Genomic DNA, 23,164 nt, shown 5'->3' with positions numbered 1-23,164 from the left:
TCGATTCCCGGCCAGGGCACATAGGAGAAGCACCCATTTGCTTCTCTACTCCCCTCTCCTTCCTCTCTGTCTCTCTCTTCCCCTCCCGCAGCCGAGGCTCCATTGGAGCAAAGATGGCCCAGGCGCTGGGGATGGCTCCTTGGCCTCTGCCCCAGGAGCTAGAGTGGTTCTGGTCGCAACAGAGCGATGCCCCGGAGGGGCAGAGCATCGCCCCCTGGTGGGCATGCCGGGTGGATCCCAGTCCGGCGCATGCGGGAGTCTGTCCGACTGTCTCTCCCCGTTTCCAGCTTCAGAAAAATACAAAAAAAAAAAAAAAAAAATCATACAGCCAATTGCTAACATGACCTAAAACAGAACCCAAGCTGCCTGAAACACCTCCCATCAACACAGACCTTGCCACATTCATAACCAACATATCACACCGTCATGAGTGTAGTTACTAATGCTTTGTAACAATTCCTCAAAAAGGTCAAGTCTTCAAAGGCTAAAAATCACTTATTTAAGTGAAAGATCCTGCCAAAAAAGAATTACAAAGCAGTGTAATATTCCAGGGATCTATTCCTGCACTGTTTACGGCTGGGGTTGAGTCCAGGTCTCCACCTGTGAAATTTCTTCAGCTGACAGGAAGCAGAAGCCCCCAAGTTCAGGAACAGTAACACGCTCTTGGGGCGCTACTCCATGGTCCCAGCGAGTTTGTGTAGAGCAGTCCATACTCTCGACTAGGAGCTGAGATGCATCACGCGCTACTGTCCTCTGAAGAAAACAGTCCGTGGTTTCTCATCTTCCCGCAAGTCTTCTTTAACAAAGAACATGCCTTTCATGTTATCTTGATGTCGAAGGGCACTTCTATGATAAGGATTAGTATTCAGATGTTACAGTTTATGCCATTAACGTTGGATGCAGAGTGTCTCATGCCAACACACAGTAGTCTGAACCACCCCAGTCTTCATCTGCGGCTCACACCTCAGAGTCTGTGACGAGCCAAGCGGTAAGAAGCAGTGTGAAACACAGGAAGCTTTACTGTTTGAAAGTTAGCATTTTCAGAGGGATGTCTCATGCAGACTGGACTTGTCACAAATCCAATTTCTTCAACTGCTCATATGTCACAAAGAACTACAGTTATCAGTTAAGGCCGACAAATAAATACCATCTTAACCCCAACATATAAAAACTCATAAAACACAATCTACGAATAAAAACATCTGGGCAAACCACATGCCATGAATGTGATTAAATAGGAGGGGTCCACCCTATCCATCCTGAAAGAGCTATCCGTCCCTCAGCCTTCCCAAGGACAGCCTGGAACAGGAAGATCACAGCTAAGATATATAAATCCCCTAGAATTAGCTCCAAAAGCTTCTTCTAAGATTACGCCCACACTGCCTAGCTCTTGTGACTTTACTGTGGTGGAAGACTTTACAGAGCAGCAAATTCTGTGGGACAGAGAAACAACAGCCCTGGGAAGCTCTCCTCAAAGGTTTCCACCAGGCAGGCTTCCAAAGGAAGGAGGCGCAGACAGGGAAACAAGAGGATAGTGAAACCAGCGTTCTCTGCCTTATAATTCTGCGCTTTCATGTCTAACAAACTGCCACTTCTTTCCTACCTCCCACTCTGGATTACAGAAAATAGTGCTGATTGGCCAAATAATTGTAGAGCTAATTACTGGTCATCCTTAGGCACTCTCTAAAATAAACATTCTAGAACACTGCTGCTAAACAAACCACTTCCTTCCCAAGGGTGGTTGGGGCTCTAAAGTCAATCCCACCAATCCCACCTCTCTCTGAAATCATAAACACTCTCAGCTTTCAGAACAGTCAAAATAAAAAAAAAATTATTGATAGCATTACCATTCAATAACACCATCATTAAACCAAATTCATAGTGCCTAGTGCAGAGACTTTACCTCCTGAAAAAGAAAGTGAAGTTATTTCTTCAATCAGAGGAATTTAAAAGACTAAAAATCAACTTCTAAATTATAATTAATAATATGACAGTTTTTACAAACAATATTCTTTTAACTATATCTTTTTTCAGATCTACTGCAACAGAAAAGGATACAATGATATTCCAAGGACCAAGTCGCAACCAATTTGGCCAAAACCCTTTGTATAGAGCAAAAAACCCTTCACTCTTCCATGTCTGTTATAAAAGGGAAAACAGTTAACTTCCAACTTTCCAATTATGTGAAATGCATTAATAATAGTATCTGGACTGAATTGATCTATTCCTCTTAAAAATTAAATCCTGCTTGGAAGGGCAATCTAAGAACTCATTGCCCTCTGCCCTTTTTTGGTCTTGAAAGGCTCCATGTTAAACTATCCCACACCAAAAGCAGGCAAACAGCAGTTGAATGAATAAGAAATTAGATTTAATTCCAACCAGAGCCTTTTGCCTCTTTTGCATTTGGGCCCACAAATAACTCAGACATAAAGAAACAAAGCGGTCCTGTCTGGTTGGCTCAGTGGTAGAACATCAGCCTGGCATGTAGATGTCCCAGGTTTGATTCCCAGGTCAGGGAACACAGATGTGACCATCTGCTTATCCACTCCTTCCCCCTCTCCTTCTATACCACCCCCTCCCGGTAGCCATGGCTCAACTGGTTCAAGCACATCAGCCTGAGCACTGAGGATGGCTCCCCAGAGCCTCCATCTCAGGCACTAAAAATAGCTCAGTTGTGAGCATGGCCCCAGATGGGCAGAGAATTGGCCCCAGACGGGAGTTGCTGGGTGGATCCCAGTTGGGGCGCATGTGGAGAGTCTGTCTCTCTATCTCCCCTCCTCTCATTTGGAAAAGAAAAAGAAATAAAAAAGGAAACTAAGCAATGACAGAAAAGATATCATTCAGAGCACTGCTATTTCACATTGCTGGATGAATACAAACAAGTACCTTTGCTTCATTAAAGCTTATTTAAAGTCTAGGGTATGCTAGCATCATGCCGGAAAATGGAACCATAAAGGGTCCCTAATCTTAGGTTGCTGGCAATCAAGTAGGGGAGACAATGGCAAACTTTTATCTACTTGTGAGCAATAGCCCGATTATGTAAACTAAGAATTACAGTAAGATTGATGTGTTCCTTTGTGAAATGTCTGAAGGATACTCACTCCAGTTTGACTCAATAGGAAGGATCGCAGAAAATACTAGTTTCCCACCTTTCACAGCAGAGCAAAGGTATAAAGGAAATAAGCTTTCATTTCTAAACATCCTCCAGACTTTGTACTTACAAGTTAACACCAGTGTGGCAAAAACTGTGTACCAACCTCACGCTTTAAAGCATCACTCAGTTATAATTGACCTCAAAATTTAGTTACTTTTTAGGTTAAATAAATAATATATATATTTGGGGGGCACTTTCATTGATTGAAGCAATCTACTAGAATGTTGAAGATTAAGTAAAATAAATTTGCTTATTTCACAATACTGTCCCTTATTATTTATACTAACAAGGCTTACCACATTATTCTAGACACTATGCTACTTTGTAGGCATTACCTCACTTATTTTTACAATATAGGATTGTTATATTTCACTTCTGAGGAAACTGAAATATAGAAGGTGTACCTTGACCAAAGTCACACAATTATAAGCAACAGATCCACAGGTCTATCTTGCTATAAACCCTGTGTTCCTAAATCATGATAAGAAACTCATGATAAGAGGGTCAGATGGAAGCTAATGAGCAACGAAAGGCATTCCCAACCCTACACAAATGGACATTCACTCTCACCTGTAACAAACAATCCAGGGTCCCTGTGTACCCAGAGGCTCTGCCATCAGGAAGGACTCTCTGATTCATCATACGTGTCCTCACAACATCCACAGGGTTGGAGGCCAGGGCCCCCACCAGACCACAGGTGAAGCTTGAGCTATGAAGATAACATTGGAAAAACAAAAAGGTGACCAGCATGAATAAAGGTAGGAAACAGTCTCCTCCCAAGTCATGTTAATATGTAACAAGATAAAATGTGTCAAAAATGAATACCATACCTAGAAAGTCAGACTTCTTAAATACCAGCACTGATTATACTGGCTTATAAAGTCCAACCTCAGCTAAGAATACCTTTGAAGTTCTAGAATGTTAAGAGTCATGGAAACACAAAGGGACGTCCTCCAGGGATGACCTATTTGCAGAGATTTTCAACCTTTTTCATCTCATGGTACATATATACTAATTACTAAAATTCTGCAGCAAACCAAAAATATGTTTTATGGATCTAACAAAAAAAGAAAATAGGTATAATTTTGATATATTCACACCAGACAACTACTGTTGTGTTGGATGCTGTCATTTTTTAATTTGACAATCTAAGGGAAAAAAGGTCAGTGCCCCTGACTAAATATATTTAGTATATATTTAGAGTGTTGTCCCTGTATGCCAAGGTTACAGGTTCAATCCCTGTTCAGGGTACATAAAAAATTCAACTAACAAATGCATAAATTAAGTGGACCAACAATCAGTGTTTCTCTTTCTCTCTCTGTCTTGCATGTTTTAAAAATTCTTGCAGCACACTAGTTGAAATATCACTAAACTAGTTTATTCACCTATAAGTAGAGATGAGAGTAACTTTAGCCATATCATAATCATATTTCTCTTCAAGATCACAGAAAAAGATGTCCTCGTTGCAATGCCCACTGGGGACTTAGGTTCTACTAAACCTTCAGTCTCACAAGCCTGCCACAGACCACACTCAGTGGCAATTAATTCAGAGCAGCATTTCTCAACTTCAGCACTACTAAGATTTTGAGCGAAGTCATTTTTTGTTGTATAGACTTGTCCTGTTGTAAGATGTTTAGCAGCCCCTGGCCTCTACCCAAGCAGATGCCAATAGTATACCCCCTAAATATAACTACAGGAACAGTCTCCAGAAATTGCTAAGTGTCCCCAACGGGCAAAACCACTCCTCAATGGATTAAACTATGATATATCTATACTAATCTGCAACTATCAAAAATAAATGAAGTCTGTACTACTACGGAAAGATATTTGGCATATATTATTAAATGTTAAAAAGCAAGTAAGAAAGACAAATACTTATATCCACGTATCACTTATATACAGAATCTAAAAACAAAAAGTAGCCCAACTCATAGAAACAAAGAGTAAAATAGTGGTTGCCAGGAGCTGGGAGGTAGGGGCAATAGGGAGACAGTAAAGGGGTACAAACTTTTGGTTATAAGATGAGTAAGATCTGAGGATCTGACATATGACATGGTGACTGTAGTTGCTAATACTGCATTGTATAACTGAGATCTGCTAAGAGAGTAGAACTTAATGTTCTCTCTCTCTCTCTCTCTCACACACACACACACACACACACAGAGGGACCACGAGGTGATAAGATATGTTAATTTAACTTGATGGGACAAATCCTTTCACAATGTATAAGTATCAAATTATGTTGTACACTTTAATATTTTTCAGTTTTACTTGTCAATTTTACCTCAATAAAGCTAAAAATAAAAATAATAATAAAAGGAAGGGAATGCAAAGCATGATCTTTGTGTAATAAAATACATGCAGTATACTTTTGTAGACATACCTGTACAGAAAACATTTGGAAGGTACTTATCAAACTGTTAACAAATGCTACCTATATACAGAGATACGGACTTTTATTTTTTCCTGGTTCACATCTGTATTGTAATTTTTCAAATATGAAAATATAGTATTTTATATTATTTTTATTTCTATAAATTTGTAGTAAATTTATACCCAAAACTCATGTATACCTAAAATATTAATTTAAAAAGCCATAAACATACAGGAAATGGGTATACACAGTGTCTCCCATGAGGCCTGAGAGAATCAGGTGCTTCTTGGTGAGGTCATAGACCGGGAGCTCCACGCCAACAACGATAGCAGCCCTCTGAGCAGTAAGGGACACGCCCTGGGTAAAAAACATTAACAAAGATTCAGGTCTCTCTCCACAGAACAAGGCTTGCATATGTGCAAAGGGTCTACTCCACAACGATGGTCACTACTTATGTTTTCCTGATAGGAGGTAGAAACACACACTGACAGAGTAGAAAAGACCCTAAAGTCAGAAGCTCCAAAAAAAGGTCAGAAGCTCCCAAGTCAAATTCTGATTTTGCTACTAACTGTATGACCTTGGCAAGACCTTGGCCAGGACAAGTAACCTCTCAGAGACTCCAGGTTCCTTGTACACACAGAGAGGATTGTACTGGGTGACCTTTAGGGTCTATTCTATGAACTGACAAGTCATTACAATACTAAAAAAAAGTACTAGTAACAGCCTTCACTTAAAAGACATGAAATCACATATATCAAAAAATTCATAACTGTGACCTAGAAACACTTCTCCATAATATAAATATTTTTTTTTAAAAAAAGCAAACAGCCTGACCAGGTGGTGGGGCAGTGGATAGAGCGTTGGACTGGAATGTGGACCTTGGGGGGGGTCTGTAACCCCAAGGTCACCAGCTTGGGTGCGGCTCATCTGGTTTGAGCAAGGCTCACCAGCTTGAGCCCAAGGTTGCTGGCTTGAGCAAAGGGTCACCCGGTCTGCTGGAGCCCCAGCCCTGGTCAAGGCACATATGAAAAAGCAATCAATGAACAACTAAGGTACCACAACGAAGAACTGATTTTTCTCATCTCTCTCCCTTCCTATCTGTCCCTATCTGCCCCTCTCTCTGTCAAAAAAAAAACCAAAACACAAAAAACCTCACAAAAAGTGCTCAAACTTCACAAAATTTCTTATATATGAATTATTCAAAAGATACTTTCAAATCATGACATATTCCTTATACTTCCATTTAACAGATAAAATATCTTCAAGGGCAGATGTCACTTTTTTCTTTACTCTATTATACCACTTGGATTAAATAAAATGATGAACATAAGAAAAATAAATTCAAAAAGGAAAACAAAAGGAAAGAACTAAGTCAGCTGGATCCATTTTCAAACTTACCTTCCACAGCCCCCTGGTGCCCTCTTGCTGGTAAATGTTAATGAAGTTGCCGATCATTCCTCCTTGAATGGTGTTGCTTTGTGCTTGCATTCGTATCTAGTGATGATTTTAAAAACTAACATGAGAAGAAAACTAGCATATTTCTCCCCAAATATAGATCTCTGAAAATCATTCTATTTATTGTTTAATAACTATTAAAATAAAAAAAAACTATAATTATAAATATTACTACCATGCTAGTTTAAAATATCTTCCGGAGACTAAAAATATATAAGAATTGGTTCTTAGGCATTTTGGATTCAACAAAAAGCATCTAGTAGAGTCTAGAACATCTTACATATAATAGCTCATTAAGTGTCAAGAAGAAATTAATTTCTAAAAAATGTCTTGAAAAGGAAAGAAAATAGCATTTTCCCTTATAGGTTACTAAGCAGAAAAGAGAATGTGATGGTAGTTCTAAAAATTTAACATAATTAATGAGAGCATCCAGTGTACTTGGCAACACTAAGCATGAATAAGCATTCCTTTAATCAGTTTCTCCAATTCACTATTCTTTCCGATCAGCTGAACCAAAAGGTATGCAGGCCAGTTAGTCACAGGACAGCCACATGATGCCTGTCACACTCTGTTACACTTGAACTTACAAATGAACTTTACAACAGCCACCGTATTCACATGCCCAATTCCAACATAAAAATAATGTTTGACGTCACTCTCTGCATTTTTAAGAGTGAAAAGATATTTCTCACTAAAAAATATTACCTTATTTTGGTTTAGGGAGCTCAGACTTCTTAAAGGAACCTGCTCTTGCTATGTTAACATGCAAAAATAAACCAAAATTCAGAACTGTCTTTCTGTAGCCTTGAGATACATTTAAGAGATTAACAGAAGTATGGATATTTTCCTCTAGCAATCTTACCCAACACTGGGTAAAATTACAGTAAAAGTGCCTTCCCACATGTTGTACTTTCACCAGGCATAACTGTGTGTACTCATGCTACTGAATAAAATTAGGATGCTTGTCAGAATCTCCCTCCTCTGAGCCTGACCAGGCAGCAGCGCAGTGAGTACTCAGAGCGTCGGACTGGGATGCAGAGGACCCAGGTTCAAATCCCCGAGGTCGCCGGCTTGAGCACAGGCTCACCAGCTTGACTACAGGCTCACTGGCTTGAGTGTGAGATCACAGAATTGACCCCACTGTCCCTGGCTTGAGCCCAAGTTGCTGCCTTGGAGCCTCCCACCCCCATCAAGGCATGTATGAGAAAGCAATCAATGAACAACTAAGGAGCCGCAACAAAGAATTGATGCTTCTCATCTCTCTCCCTTCCTGCTTGTCTGTCCCTGTCTTTCTCACTAAAAAAAAATAAGAAAAAAGAATATCCTCTCAAGACTGGGAGGGAGGGAAAGACAGAGAGAGAAAGAGAAACATTGATTGTTGGTCCACTTAATTTATGCATGTTAGTTGAATTTTTTATGTACCCTGAACAGGGATTGAACCTGTAACTTTGGCATACAGGGACAACACTAATCAAATGAGCTACCCAGCCAGGGCAAAGCCCATGTATTTTTTTTTTTTTTTTTTTTTTTTTGAGAGAGAGAGAGAAAGAGAGAGAGACAGGGAGAGAGATGAGAAGCATCAACTCATAGTTGCTTCACTTTAGTTGTTCATTGATTGCTTCTTATACGTGCCTTGATAGCGGATGTGGCAGCAGGGTGGGGAGGAGGCTCAAGCCAGCAACCTTGAGATCAAGCCAGCAGCCTTGAGTTTCAAGTCAGCAACCTACAGATTCAAGCCAGCGACCTTAGGGTCATGTTAACGGTCCTGCACTCCAGCAGTCAATCCCATGCTCAAGGTGGAGACCTTGGGGGTTTCAAACCAGGGACCTCAGCATTCCAGGTCAAAGTTCTATCCATGGCACCACCACTGGTCAAGCAAGTCCATGTATTTTTAATGAACCAATAAAACAAGGGAGATTTTCAATAAAAAGCACCCAAACCTAACTTGTTTTTCTGCTTAATCACCAAAAAAATTGTCTCTAAAGTGAGCTCTACTTTTGAGCTCATCAGATGATTTCCCACTCCATTAGTGGGAAATCCACCTAATGGAGATTTATAAGTTAGAACCTGCACAACACTTAAATTCTAAACATATTCACACATATATAGCATATGTTATAGTCACAGATTTTCATTATCTGAACATTGTTTTCAAAAAGAAAATTGTGGCAGAGTGCCGGGCTACGAAAAAAAAAAAAAAGAAAATTGTGTGTGGATTGTATCTAGAAGATATGGGGAGTACTGCTTACTTTTAAAACATCAGCGGGATTGGCAATAGTTGAGGATACAACTCCAGAGAGAATTCCACAGACCACATTTATCGGAAGGGTTTCATCTGTAAACAAAGACATCATTTGACTTTTCAGATATACAGAGCTCTTCAGGTGAATAATTCAAATACAGGTGTAATTTATTTACATACCACTTGTTCCTCTCAAAAGAGTAAGAAAATTTATGCTTTACAGATCAATTTTAAAAGAATTAGGAATTTTGCTGACTAAAAAGATTTACTTAGCAAAATTTCTTGCATTCTAAAAAGGAATGAATTACCATGCAAACTGAGTAACCATCTACTAGTTCATTTCTGTGTGTAAATGGAGACCATTGTAGCAATTAAGATGAGGTCTATCTGGCAGGAGAATAAAAAGGACATACACCTATGAGATAACACCGAGACAAAGTTTTAAACCACATCTTATATATTTAATTTGAAGTGTAATGAAGTACTGTCAGAGCATCTTACTCTCATTCACCACTTTCACAGAACAGTTAGCTCCTGCTTGCCTTTGTAAAAAGGGATGAGGGTCTATGGATTAAAGCAAAGTCACAAAGTCAGCCAGCAGTAGAGTATAACTCAGTTCTTATAATTAAGGAATGTACTCACTTTTTCTGAAATACAGGTGACAATTCCTATGATTTCAGAAATATTTGAGTTGACTAGAACATATCCTCTAGTCTAGGCATTTTAGAGATAAAGAAAAGTAATTAAAATGTTTGCACCTTTTGCCCTGGCCAGTTGGCTCAGTGGTAGAGCGTCGGCCTGGTGTGCGGAAGTCCCAGGTTCGATTCCCAGCCAGGGCACACAGGAGAAGCACCCATCTGCTTCTCCACCCCTCCCCCTCTCCTTCCTCTCTGTCTCTCTATTCCCCTCCCGCAGCCAAGGCTCCATTGGAGCAAAGATGCCCCGGGCGCTGGGGATGGCTCCTTGGCCTCTGCCCCAGGCGCTGGAGTGGCTCTGGTCGTGCCAGAGCGACGCTCCCGGAGGGGCAGAGCATCGCCCCCTGGTGGGCAGAGTGTTGCCCCTGGTGGGCGTGCCAGGTGGATCCCGGTCGGGCGCATGCGGGAGTCTGTCTGACTGTCTCTCCCCGTTCCCAGCTTCGGGAAAAAAAAAAAATGTTTGCACCTTTTAACTGTTACTCCCCTAAATTCAGCTGAAAACTGACTTGCTATAAGCACAATTCATTTATACTTTACACTTAAGAGTTCTCCACACCGGCAGTAAAGTCACAAGTAAACTAAAGAAAATCTGATACAAAACCACTTGAATAAAAAGACAAACAACTCACCTCCTGTCTACAAGTGGAAAAAAGATTCCCCACTGACCTTCTGGGCGCTCCACAAATAATCGCTTCAAGCTCTGGTAAGTGCCTATCTTGATGGTGCCATAGGAAGCCTGGCGTAACATCGCAGGGGCAATCCTGTCAAACCAATGTACAAAGGGACGAAAGAATTTTAAAAATCACTGAAAATCCTCTAGAAGGCCCACAAGCACAGATACAATCACCCATCTGCCTTCCACAAACCACACTAAAACAGATATCTTACAATTAAAAACCCAACGAAAACATAGGTTTTAAAAAATAAACAGTTGTAATCCAAAAAGGATATAAATACTTGAGCAAATTATTAGTTCACTCAAGGAATGTTCAGCCCCTCATATTTATTCTCAATGAAACTGTAAGTGAGCATGTGGTTCAGTTTTCCCGTTCACATTTAAATGAAAAGTTCTTCCTTTCCCAGAAGAAGCGCCTGGTGAATGTGGCCTCTGGAGGCATCTATCATTCTTGCACGGTGCCCTGGAGCTCACCTCTGACCTCCTGGGGGGGAGAGTTTCAGGTATCCTCCGCCCTCCACCCTCGGTGACCCAGAACCACCCTGTGGCATTTGCACTCCTCAGCTCTCTGCACTTCTCACTTCCTCCTCAAATTGCAATCTGGCTTCCTTCCACCTTCTCCATCAAAACAGGTGGCCAACTGACATCTCTGTTGCTAAATTAAATGATGCTTTTCAATTGCCATCTTATATAACACCTTGCAGAGTTTGTTACTGTCCACCCTTTGTCCTACTTGCAGCTGTGTCCTCCCTGAGCTGCCATAACATTGCCTTCTCCCATTTCTTTTCTTTCCTCTGCAGCTTCAAGAATCTGCCCTTCCCTTCCATTTCCCCTTGCTTCACACACTGCTGGGTGAGCTCATGTATTCCCGTGGCTTTACCTGATGACTCCAAAATTCATGTTTCCAACACTGATCCAAAGATACATTTCCAACTCCTTCATAATTTCTCAATTCACATGTACTACACCCGCCTCCAGATCAAGTGAGCCATACTGAACCAAGCATCTCCCATGTCTAAACAATCACCTCTCCTTTTGTGTTTCCTAGACCAGGGAATGAAACTTCCATCCAAACAATGGCCAAAGTCACAAATCCAAACATTGGCTGTGACTCCTCCTTCCCCACGAACTCCCTCATATATGAGGTCAAATAAAATATTAATCCTAGGCCCTAAATAGCTTTCTAGACTGTCTTCTTTTTCTCGATCCCCAAGACAGCCCCTCAGGTCACCCCTGTTGTCTCTGCTTCCTACCTGACAACCAGCTTCCAGTGTTACTAGTCACTACTCTCCCCACGGCAAGCCAGCATCTTTTTACAATGGCACCTAATCATGGCAGTGCCCCCCACAAAACCCTTCAGTGGTCCTGTCTGTCACAGGTGCGGCAAACTCAAGTACTTACAGGTACGAGATAAAAGGTATAGGGAGTGAAGTGGCCTAATCTAACTGCACACACGTACACTGTGGCAGAGGTTTTGGTCAATCAGAGAAAGTATTAACTGCAGTCACTATTAATCTAAGTGTATGAACGTGGGCCCAAATGTCTCTAGGGAAGATGGAATCTCAGGTCTTCATGTGTAATTTCCCATATTTCAAGTAGTGGTTCAATTGAAAAGCGAAACCCTTCAGAAGCTGGAGGGTGGGAGGGCTACAGTGCACCAGTTTGGGATCTGTGGTACATGAGGCAAAATCAAGGTGCTTAGCTGACCTGAGGTTGTCCGTGTCCAACCCCTAACTAGTACTCCAACTCCATCTCTTGCTAATCACCAACTCCCACTCTTTATCTATACTGACTTACTTGTACTTTTCAGAATGTACTATGCTCTCTTGCAAGTACTACTGGTTCTGTAGGAATAGTTCCTCTCTAACTTTGCCTGGCTAACTCTTCTTGACTTCAAGATTAGAACTGGTGTCCCTGACTTGAGCAGCTTTCCCAAAAACCCTTATCCTCCCTTATAGCCACAGTTTAATACAGGGGTCCCCAAACTTTTTACACAGGGGGCCAGTTCACTGTCCCTCAGACCGTTGGAGGGCCGGACTATAAAAAAACTATGAACAAATTCCTATGCACACTGCACATATCTTATTTTAAAGTAAAAAAACAAAACGGGAACTGTATTTAAAATAAAGAACAAGTAAATTTAAATCAACAAACTGACCAATATTTCAATGGGAACTATGCTCCTCTCACTGACCACCAATGAAAGAGGTACCCTTCCAGAAGTGCGGCGGGGGCCGGATAAATGGCCTAAGGGGGCCGTAGTTTGGGGACCCCTGGTCTAATATAATATCTCTACCAACCTCCACCGTGTCTGGTATGTACTCATCTCCAGCCCCCAGTGAACAACAGTTCCTTCAGGACAATGTGCTGTTGCTGGTCCTTATTTGTCCTCCTAGCTCCATTCTCACCTTCTCAGTTCTGCTCTGTGCCCCGAGAGGCTGATGCCTACGGGATACATCGCCCAGTCACCTCTGCCAGTGGGCTTTCACACAGATTCAGCCAGTAGAAAACAGGAAGGCCAGAGAGAGGCAGAGTAGAGGCGCTCCCTCCTCTCCCTGGACATGCCACAGCACCCCTTGAGCACTATGGTGTCCCTTCAAGGCTCTGGCACTGGTAGGCTCTGCTGAACTATTCCTGTCTTTGGGTTGGTAACAATTTTTCACTTTCCTAGTTTTGGGTACCTCAATATCCTTCACTTGTTCCCTTAACCCTTAGATAGTCCCTTCACCAATCTCTGCTCACATAAACCCCACAAATGAGTTGTTTCCTGTAGTGACTCTGGCTGACATAGGCAGGATGCTGTCTTACTCACTTTCTTATCTAGTGCCTACTGCACACTGTTTATTAAATGTTGGATTAAAGAGAAGTAGTTCACTGCAACTCTTACCCATGGGAAACACTGTATCATTTTCATTATTGCAAAAACCTTGGTAATACATAACAAAGTAAAAAACTAAATTACAGGATGTTATTTAAGACAAATGTAACTATATTATCTGTATTTGAATATAATAACATTTCATCACAACATTCTTTTTTTTTTTTTTTTTTTTTTATGAAGCTGGAAACAGGAAGAGACAGTCAGACAGACTCCCGCATGCGCCCGACCGGGATCCACCCGGCACGCCCACCAGGGGCGACGCTCTGCCCACCAGGGGGCGATGCTCTGCCCATCCTGGGCGTCGCCATGTTGCGACCAGAGCCACTCTAGCGCCTGGGGCAGAGGCCACAGAGCCATCCCCAGCGCCCGGGCCATCTTTGCTCCAATGGAGCCTTGGCTGCGGGAGGGGACGAGAGAGACAGAGAGGAAAGCGCGGCGGAGGGGTGGAGAAGCAAATGGGCGCTTCTCCTGTGTGCCCTAGCCGGGAATCGAACCCGGGTCCTCCGCACGCTAGGCCGACGCTCTACCGCTGAGCCAACCGGCCAGGGCCTCATCACAACATTCAATACATAAAATACATATAAATACTGTAAAGTTGATACTAAATATGAAAAAATCTACCATGTTACTTGATTTTTTAAAATATACTTCATACTTCTTCTTTTTCTCTACAAAGTCTGAGTCTGGAGGAATTTCATTTGAAAAGTGAGCAGTAAAACATGAACATACACAGGTCACTTACCCCGAGTACAGCGCTTTCGGGCCTTCTTCTCTGCCTATCCTCACTAACGCATGCAGCATTCCTCGGTACCGGATTTCCTTACAGTTCGCATCGTTTATCTGGCCTTGAATCTGGAGCCGTGTCTTGGTTAAATCAATTGGAAACGTACCTTAAAATTTTAAAGAAAGAAATATTTCATGTAACAAAAAGAAATTCCACCAAGTAATAGATACGAGTGACATATTACTAGAAAAAAATTTAGACTAATACCAACTAAGAAACAGAAACAAATACTTTACAATTTTTTTCTATTAAAAAAAATGCCAAAAAACAAAAAAAACAAAAAGGCATAAATTTATTTTCCCTTTTATTATTTTCTTCTTTTTAAGGAACAGGAAAGAGGAGATAGAAAGACAGACTCCCAGCCTGACCAGGTAGTGGCACAACAGATAGAGCGTTGGACTGGGACATGGAAGACCCAGGTTCAAAACCCTGAGGTCGCCAGCTTGAGCATGGGCTCACCAGCTTGAGCACGAAGTGGCTGGCTTGAGCATGGGGTCATAGACGTGACCCCATGGTTGCTAGCTTGAGCCCAAAGGTTGCTTGCTTGAAGCCCAAAGTCTCTGGCTTGAGCCCAAAGTTGTTGGCTTGAGCAAAGGGTCACTGGCTCAGCTGTAGTCCCCCAGTCAAGGCACATATGAGAAAGCAATCAGTGAACATCTAAGGTGCCGCAACAAAGAATTGATGCTTCTCATCTCTCTTCCTTCCTGTCTGTCCCTCTCTGGCCCTATCTCTGACTTTCTCTGTCCATCAAAATAAATAAATAAATAAATAAATGAATAAGACTCCTACAGGTGCCTCAAGCTGGATCCACCCAACCACCCCGACCTGAGGCCAATGCTCTGCCCAACTGGGGCCATGCTCGCAACTGAGCTACATATTTTTAGTGCCTGAGGCGAAGGCTTCACAGAGCCATCCTCAGCGTCTGGGCCAATAGCTCGAACCAATTGAGTCATGGCTGCAGAAGGGGAAGAGAGAGAGAAAGAGAGAGAGTAAGAAGAGGGGGAGGGGTGGAAAAGGAGATGGCTGCTTCTCCTGTGTGCCCTGACTGGGAACCGAACCTGAGACACTCACATGCCTGGCTGATGCTCTACCTCTGAGCCAACCAGCTAGGGCCTTCCCCCTTTTTTTTTTTAAAATGTTTCATTTTATTCTACATAGGATTTGAAGACGCTGCATTGCTGTAAAAAGTAGATACCTGGAATGATTTTGACAACCAGGAAATCCATTTTAAAATGTTACTTTTTACAAATATCAAGGCTAAAATTGGGTTCATTATGAATGAAGAAAGGTAAGTTCTTTTCTAAGAAGTTCCTCACTTTGTGTTTTATAGTCTAAAAGCAAATCTGTTAATTCAAGTAAAAAGTTTAAAATAGTACCTAACAGTCCACCCAAATATGTGAAACTCACACTCAGTAAAGGTGATCTACTGTGTCAGTTGGAGAGCCCACTCTGTACAAGGAACCTGGGGTGTGGGTTAATGAGCCTCAACCCCAGGTCACTAGTCCTCACAGTCTCCACAGGGGCCACCTTCATCCCAGGACAGCAGTGACTGAGCCTTGGAAGCAAATAAAAGATCTGGCCCAGCACCTGGCGCTGGGAGCTCCTCAGTCACTATTTGTTGAATAAAGGATTACGGGTAATAAACAAAGGAATAACCAGGACTATATGGACCTCAACTAATGAAGAAGTTGCAAATACGATACGGATCACGTGCATAACCAAAAAGTGACAGCATGATAGTCAACCAAATCTGGCTCAGGGAAGCCCTCTCAAACTTCTTGAGAGTAAATGTGTTAAGGGTAGGGGCAAAGTAGGGAAACAGACCAGGAAAGTAGGGACTGATGTAATTAAAAAATGATTCCTAAAACTTCTGTTTGGTCAACAGGTTCAATTTTTTTTTTTTTTTACAGAGACAGAGAGAGGGATAGACAGGGATAGACAGACAGGAACGAAGAGATGAGAAGCATCAATCATTAGTTTTTCGTTGCGCATTGCAACACCTGAGTTGTTCATTGATTGCTTTCTCATACGTGCCTTGACCGCGGGCCTTCAGCAGACCGAGTAACCCCTTGCTGGAGCCAGCAACCTTGGGTTCAAGCTGGTGAGCTTTTTTGTTCAAACCAGATGAGCCCGCGCTCAATCTGTCGACCTCGGGGTCTCGAACCTGGGTCTTCCGCATCCCAGTCCGATGCTCTACTATCCACTGCGCCACCGCCTGGTCAGGCATCAACAGGTTCAATTTTATCCCCACTAAACTTTGAAGTCTAAACTGCCAGTAAGTAGCCAAAGTGACCATTTTGTCTAAAAAGGCATACCAAAAGAAGGAAATTTTGAATTCTGAGATTCATGCTTCATAATCTCACATCCTTTGCTTGCACACATCAAATACCAATTGTGACCTTAGGTTTTTAATTTTGTTTTGAATTTATTGATTTTAGAGCGAGAGGAAGAGAGACAGAAACATTGATCTGTTCCTGTATGTGCCCTGCCTGGGAATCGAACCAGCAACCTCTGCATATTGGGACTATGCTCTAACCCAGTGGTCCCCAACCTTTTTTGGGCCACGGACCGGTTTAATGTCAGAAAATATTTTCACGGACCAGCCTTTAGGATGGGACGGATAAATGTATCACATGACTGAGACAAGCTTCAAGAGTGAGTCTTAAGCCCTGGCCAGTTGGCTCAGTGGTAGAGCGTCGGCCTGGTGTGCGGAAGTCCTGGGTTTGATTCCCAGCCAGGGCACACAGGAGAGGCGCCCATCTGCTTCTCCACCCCTCCCCCTCTCCTTCCTCTCTGTCTCTCTCTTCCCTTCCAGCAGCTGAGGCTCCAATGGAGCAAAAGATGGCCCGGGCGCTGGGGATGGCTCCTTGGCCTCTGCCCCAGGCACTAGAGTGGCTCTGGTCGCAACAGAGCGATGCCCCGGATGGGCAGAGCATCGCCCCCTGGTGGGCATGCCGGGTGGATCCCGGTCAGGCGCATGCGGAAGTCTGTCTGACTGCCTCCCTGTTTCTAGCTTCAGAAAGATACAAAAAAAAAAAAAAGTGAGTCTTAGACGGATGTAACAGAGGGAATCTAGTCATTTTTTAAAATTAAAACATCATTCAGACTTAAATATAAATAAAACAGAAATAATGTAAGTTATTTATTCTTTCTCTGCGGACCGGTACCAAATGGCCCATGGACTGGTACCGGTCCACAGCCCGGGGCATGAGGACCACTGTTCTAACCAACAGAGCTATCCGGCCAGGTCATGACCCTAGATTTTAATCACCGTGAGAGTAATGTGTTAAGGGTAGGGGCAAAGTAGGGAAACAGGTAAAATGACCTGACTCCAGCACCCAGGTTCCTTACCACATTCGGCTGTGATGGAGGCCAAGCCTCTGTACACAAAGGGCTTCCAGTTGAGGGCCGACATTTTCACTATTGTCCGTTCTCCTGTGATTCACAGAAACACAGCCTCCAAAAGGGTTTTTCCTGGGGATAAAACAAAGATATTTCAAAATTGAAACTTCTCGCACAGGTAGTTTCTTCTTTAAACTTATGTTTCATCTGGAGAGTGCTATCAGATGCTATTACTGAAACTGTCCTGCAACAATTTCCAACAGGTCTGGTATAGGAACCTTGCCTCAATAAAGCAAAGCATCCCTACCTATTAAACCCCAAATCAGCAACTATTATTCTTACTTTTCAGTTGCCTAATTCTCATTCCAGTCTTAAGTAATCCAAAATACCGATACCTTAATTTGTGTATATGCATTCAGTGTAGTACAAAGGAGGCTATTTTCTGGGTACTCTAGTTTATCTTAAATCTGTTCCTCTGTATTAGCTATTTGTCCCTGCCTTAGTGAGTCCCTCCTGGGAGGCACTGAAGTCCCTCAGGTGCAGTAATGCAAAAAAATTAAAAAATGCCAGCCACTGTCACAAGGTAAAATGACAATTACCACACTATACTTCTAGTTTACACTGTATAAATGTGAACTCTCTTCTCTTACCTGTATTATGTAACAGCTGGGAGGCAACTTGGAGTGAAGAAAAGAGACAGACTCTAGGGTCAGAGCAACACCACTTTCTTTAGAGAGAAGTTGCTATTAACCTCTAGCTTTTGCTCTTCACTAAAAACAGTATCATCATCATCATCATCATCATCACGGCCGCCAACAAAATTAGAGCTAGAGCCCATACTTTTATTCACTAAGCTAAATAAAATACTTAGCTTTCAGGCCTACTGTGGAGATTAAATACATATATATATACATATACATATACATATGTATGTATTTTAAACTAGCACAAAAGATACTCAGCAAATGCTGACTTCCATTCTCCTTTCCCTTAATAGGTTCTGGTGCACTGCGACATCTATCACACGCCTGCCAGACAGGTCCCCACATTCATTATAGATCTGCAGTTTTATGCAGTGTCAGTAAATATGCCCTCATGAAACACATGCAAGTTAACACACTTTTGTGTATATACTATCAAGTATAATTATTGTTGGTTTAAAATAAAATTTCTAATTAGAATCTTTGCTAGCAAGCAATATGTCCAATGTTTCCACGTCGCATGTTGTTGTACATTTCCCAAGAGAGGTCTACTGTTCAGTCACTATTGACAAGATTGTCAATTCTCAAGAAAGTCAAGCAGCTTGCTTAAACTAAAAGAAAACACAAGGAACGCAAAGGGGACCCTAAAGAGATCTACTAATAGCTATTCCTCATTTATGATGTTAAGCAAATTTAGAATGGCTACAAACATGTGAGGCAGAAGGCTACCTAAGCATGAAACTAGAAAATCATCCTCTGCTTTATGTATTTTAGTACTAAAAACAAGGCGTGTCCCTAAAAATTATTACCCTTGAAAACATTTAATAATATCTGTACTTAACTAATTCTTAGCCTTAACAAATTCATAACTAATAAAATGATTAACACTGTAAGTGGTAGACTGTAAGAACACATTAATAATAAATCTAATAATTCAGTTACTGTCCAGTAGAACCTTCTTCAACCTATTAATAGATTTTGCTGAACCCGAATTAAATAAACAAAATGATAACTACGTAACAGGGACATATGGAAGTGTTTAATCTACATGATTTCAGTGGACCCCCCCCCACCACCACCAACACGTTTGGGACAGGAAGACAGGTAAACAGGCCAGGAAGCCAAGCCTCAGCTGAGGGGACAGGGCTGGGCTTCCAACCCCGAGGATCCTGACTTCAAGTGCAGTGAATATCCTGTCTACTGCCACCTGAGGCTGTACATGATCACAGAGGAGTGGTGGCATTTTGAGTAAGGAGGAAATATTACCAGGATGCATCTTATAAACAATAAAAATGTGCTTAATTTAAGAGAAAAACCTTAAGAGAAAATATAATATTCAGAAGGTAGTCAATCTAAACAGGGATAATTTATTTTTCCAACACAACAAAGATAGTGTCAACCACTACCTTTATCTAGTTCCAAAATATTTCATCACCCTACAAGAAGACCATTAAGCAGTTGCTCCCCAGTACACCATTTCCCTGGCTTCTATGTGATTATTTTCTTGGCTGTAATACTACATATGCATCAAGCATCTGTGGAACATAAAGGACTGCTTATTAGCAGTTCCTAACCTGGCTGCAGAGCTTCTTAAAAACGCAGACACCAGGTCCTCATCTACAGAATGAGGATCTCAGGGACATCCTAAGCATCTGTGCTGTTGCTGAAAATCAGTGGGTTAAATAACTTATGGCCAATTCACACCTTGAAATATTTATCACTTAAATTCCTGTTTTAAGTAGTTAATTCTTGAAGATGACAATAGTTCATTCTTTTCATTCATCTTATTAAGAAATGATTTTTTTTTCTACAGCGAACATGTCTCTGAAATCATTTATATAGCCATACACACACATACACATACACAAAGATATCCTCTGAAATGTCAGTAAAAATTTATGAGAAATGGGATTAAACTAATTTCTAATTTAAAAACAAAACATTTTTAAAAGACTACAGTGTCATATGACCTCATGCCATCTTACTGATTAACTGCCTGGTTTCCTGCCACTACGTTTTTTGTTTTGCTAGTTCCATTTTAATGAGATTTGGCTACTTTTTCTTCTGTTGGTTTCGATATTAAGTTTTTAGTGAGATTACAATTCAGAGGGTCTAGGTTATACTCATCTGTAAACACTCAACTAGAGCTTAAAATTGTTGTGGCATTCCTCCCCATGGTTTTAAATCCCATGAGAAGGTGCACCAATTAGTTTCTATTCAGATGGAGCGCCACAATGAACAGGTCTTCCACAAATGAGTGTACACTCCTGCATGCTGAGTTAAATTATAAGAAAACACCTCTGTTCAAATACAATTTTTAAAAATTAGCTGAGAGGGGAAAAAACTTCTGGATTCTTCTCCTTTCCTTTCCAAATGCTAACTAAGACCAGATCCCTGAACAGTTAAGACCACTGTGCCTTCCAAAATTGTTTGTTATGTTGAAAAGGAATACTTTGGCTTAACTAACACCCAGAGAGCATCAGTAGTTGGTCAAACATTCAAACAAGAAAAGGTTCTAGCAAAGACTGGAATTGTCCAGTAAGCTATACTGACCTCAGTCAGCTGTGACAGGGCTTCAGTTATCTTAGGTTGAAATCTCTGTTCAGTCAACCACATTTGTTTTTGAGCTCTCCTTGAAGGGGTTTTCTGTCACACACATTCTTTAGCTTCCCTAGCACAATTCTTGGGGAAAATCTCAACTCTAACGAAGCGGCAAGACCGGCCAACCCAGTCAGGGAGATTAGTGTGTCCTTACAATCACCAGTGTGTGGGCCACATCTCAGCCTGAGATTCAGCAAAGGGATGACAATTTGGTCAAAATTCCAGTGACTGTCAATCACTTCCCACTTTGCACTTCCCTTTAGGCCTAACACTCAGAGATCACTTCTCTTCTTCTGAATACAGTACCAACAATAAGTATTAGTACTGAATATGATACATCAGGCATTGCTGTATGTTTCCCACTTAAGGAACTTTATTTAATCATCACAGCTCCACATTTCACAAATGAAGAAATAAAGACTCAGAGAGGAGAAGCGATTTTCCTAGTTACAGAGCTACAAAGTTTTCAAAGGAACTCACAGTCCTTCTTTTACTTACTACAAAGCCAAATGCTATTTTCCAAAAGCAGTTAAAAAATATTGGCACGTGGGAGGCTAGGGAATTCTGAACCTTCCCAATGAGAATAAGATTTTCTTCAGGGAAATACAAAACTCTCTATTTAAAAAAAAAAAAAAAAAAGTGTTTCCTGAGTGGAAATGTCTATGTAAATTATGAATTCCAACGGATTCTCCCTACACTTAGGAAATATGCTGTTACTTATCCTCTCAACTATCTTTTCTCCTACTTAGCACTTATTTTCTCCTTACCATATTTGTACAGCTGCAGAGAGAGGTAATTAAATACAGCAAATGGTACAGGAACTTCTGAAAGCCTTCCAAGTCTCTCTAACGCAATTAATTCTGGATAAGTTTTCTGTTTTATTTGTGTTCCCTTCTCAGTGTGCAGTCCTAAAGTGTAACCACTGCCCTAAAGTTCAACGCGCTCATAAATCTTTGTTCCCAGCAGTACTACTACCTTTCACAAACTTTTCCTATTTCCCATTCTTTTTAAGGGTACAGGGTAGGAAATAAGCTCATCACAGACTTACAAATGTGAGATTTAAAATGAATCTTAGAAATCATATTTCATTCACTTCGCACTCATTAACTGACTCCATGGTCAAACACGTGGCAGCCACAAAGCCAAAACCCAAACCCAGCTTTTCTCACTACTTGAACAGGATGAATATAAAATCTGCTGGAGGTTCCGAAACCGTTTCTGCGATTCTTGCGCAGGCACAATAATGCTGATCATTGCAACTGCTTCACAGGAAATTACTGATCCCCAGACAAACACCAAAATCCCGGGCTACACTAACTTCCCGAGGAAATTAACTCAACCCGTCCCGGCAAACGCTAGGCAACCCGGCGTGTTCCCAGAGCCACGCAAAGCGCAGCGTTTCGCAGACAGAAGCTCGGGAGCAGGCGCGGGCCAGGCGAGGCCAGGCGGGCTCACACTCGGCTCTCAGCGTCGCGGGAGCCGAAGTAACCCCCACCGCCCAGTGATGAGGCGGGAGCCGCCGCTCCGCAGGAACCCGCCTGACCGCGAGCAGCGGCAGCCAAAGCAGCGGGGCCCAACTCCGGAACAAGCCGGGTCTTGCACGCGAACCGAAGGGCAGAGGCAGCCCCGGAGCACGCCTGGCCGCGCCGGGTCTCTCCGAGAACCGCAGCCCGAACCACCGTCCCAGCCCCGAGCCCCCGCCTCCCAGTGCGCAGCGCCGGCAAGTTCCCGCGCCGCCGGGAAGGGGGACGGGCCTGAGCACGCGCTGAGGTGCCAGCGCGGCCACAGCCGGGTGGCTAGAGACTTACCGGGCAGCGACGGCGCTGCACCCTATCCTACCCGGGGCCTCGCAAGGTGGCAGGCGCCGGCAGCTGCCCTGAAGCTGAAGGAACGGCTGCGGAGCGGCCGGGGGCCGCCCAAAAGCTCACGCGCAGCCCCGCCCCGCCCGCAGCCTTGGCTCCCATTGGCCTTTCCCAACCCCGCCACGCCCAGCCACGCCCACTGCAGCCGGGCACGCTGGGGCGTGGGAAGCAGGCTCCCGGCTGATAGGAGTGGGAGCGCAGAGCCGCACAAGTACCGGTCTTCCAGCTCGGCTTTGCGGAGGTGGGGGCGCGGGGCTGCTGGGCTGCGGAACTGCGGGGGAAGGACTAAGGGAATGTGCAGACTGACTTATCAAAGTGCTAATTCTTCCTGTCCACTGGACGTCCCCAGTCAGAAAGTAGTAGTAAACTTGCACTTTTAAACATTTAATATTATTAG

The 23,164-nt window shown here is 42.6% G+C and overlaps 1 protein-coding gene across 1 annotated transcript; it reads right to left on the bottom strand.

Moving 5' to 3' along the window:
- Window positions 1-301: 301 nt before the first annotated feature.
- SLC25A30 (solute carrier family 25 member 30) lies at window positions 302-22,802 on the bottom strand. The gene is made up of 10 exons (XM_066383718.1): window positions 22,714-22,802; window positions 17,613-17,735; window positions 14,220-14,367; window positions 10,587-10,681; window positions 9,233-9,318; window positions 6,927-7,022; window positions 5,761-5,885; window positions 3,725-3,863; window positions 2,059-2,139; window positions 302-1,113 (listed from the first exon to the last, which is right to left on the bottom strand). Exons 2-10 carry the CDS (start codon window positions 17,674-17,676, stop codon window positions 1,072-1,074), a joined length of 876 nt encoding a protein of 291 aa, XP_066239815.1. The 5' UTR covers window positions 17,677-17,735; window positions 22,714-22,802; the 3' UTR covers window positions 302-1,071.
- Between the last annotated feature and the right edge of the window lie 362 nt (window positions 22,803-23,164).

This window comes from Saccopteryx leptura, chromosome 4, assembly GCF_036850995.1.
Source record: "Saccopteryx leptura isolate mSacLep1 chromosome 4, mSacLep1_pri_phased_curated, whole genome shotgun sequence".
NCBI classification, from domain to species: Eukaryota; Metazoa; Chordata; class Mammalia; order Chiroptera; family Emballonuridae; genus Saccopteryx; species Saccopteryx leptura.
The sequence above is the reverse complement of the archived record's forward strand: the minus strand, read 5'-3'. Positions and strand labels throughout refer to the sequence as shown.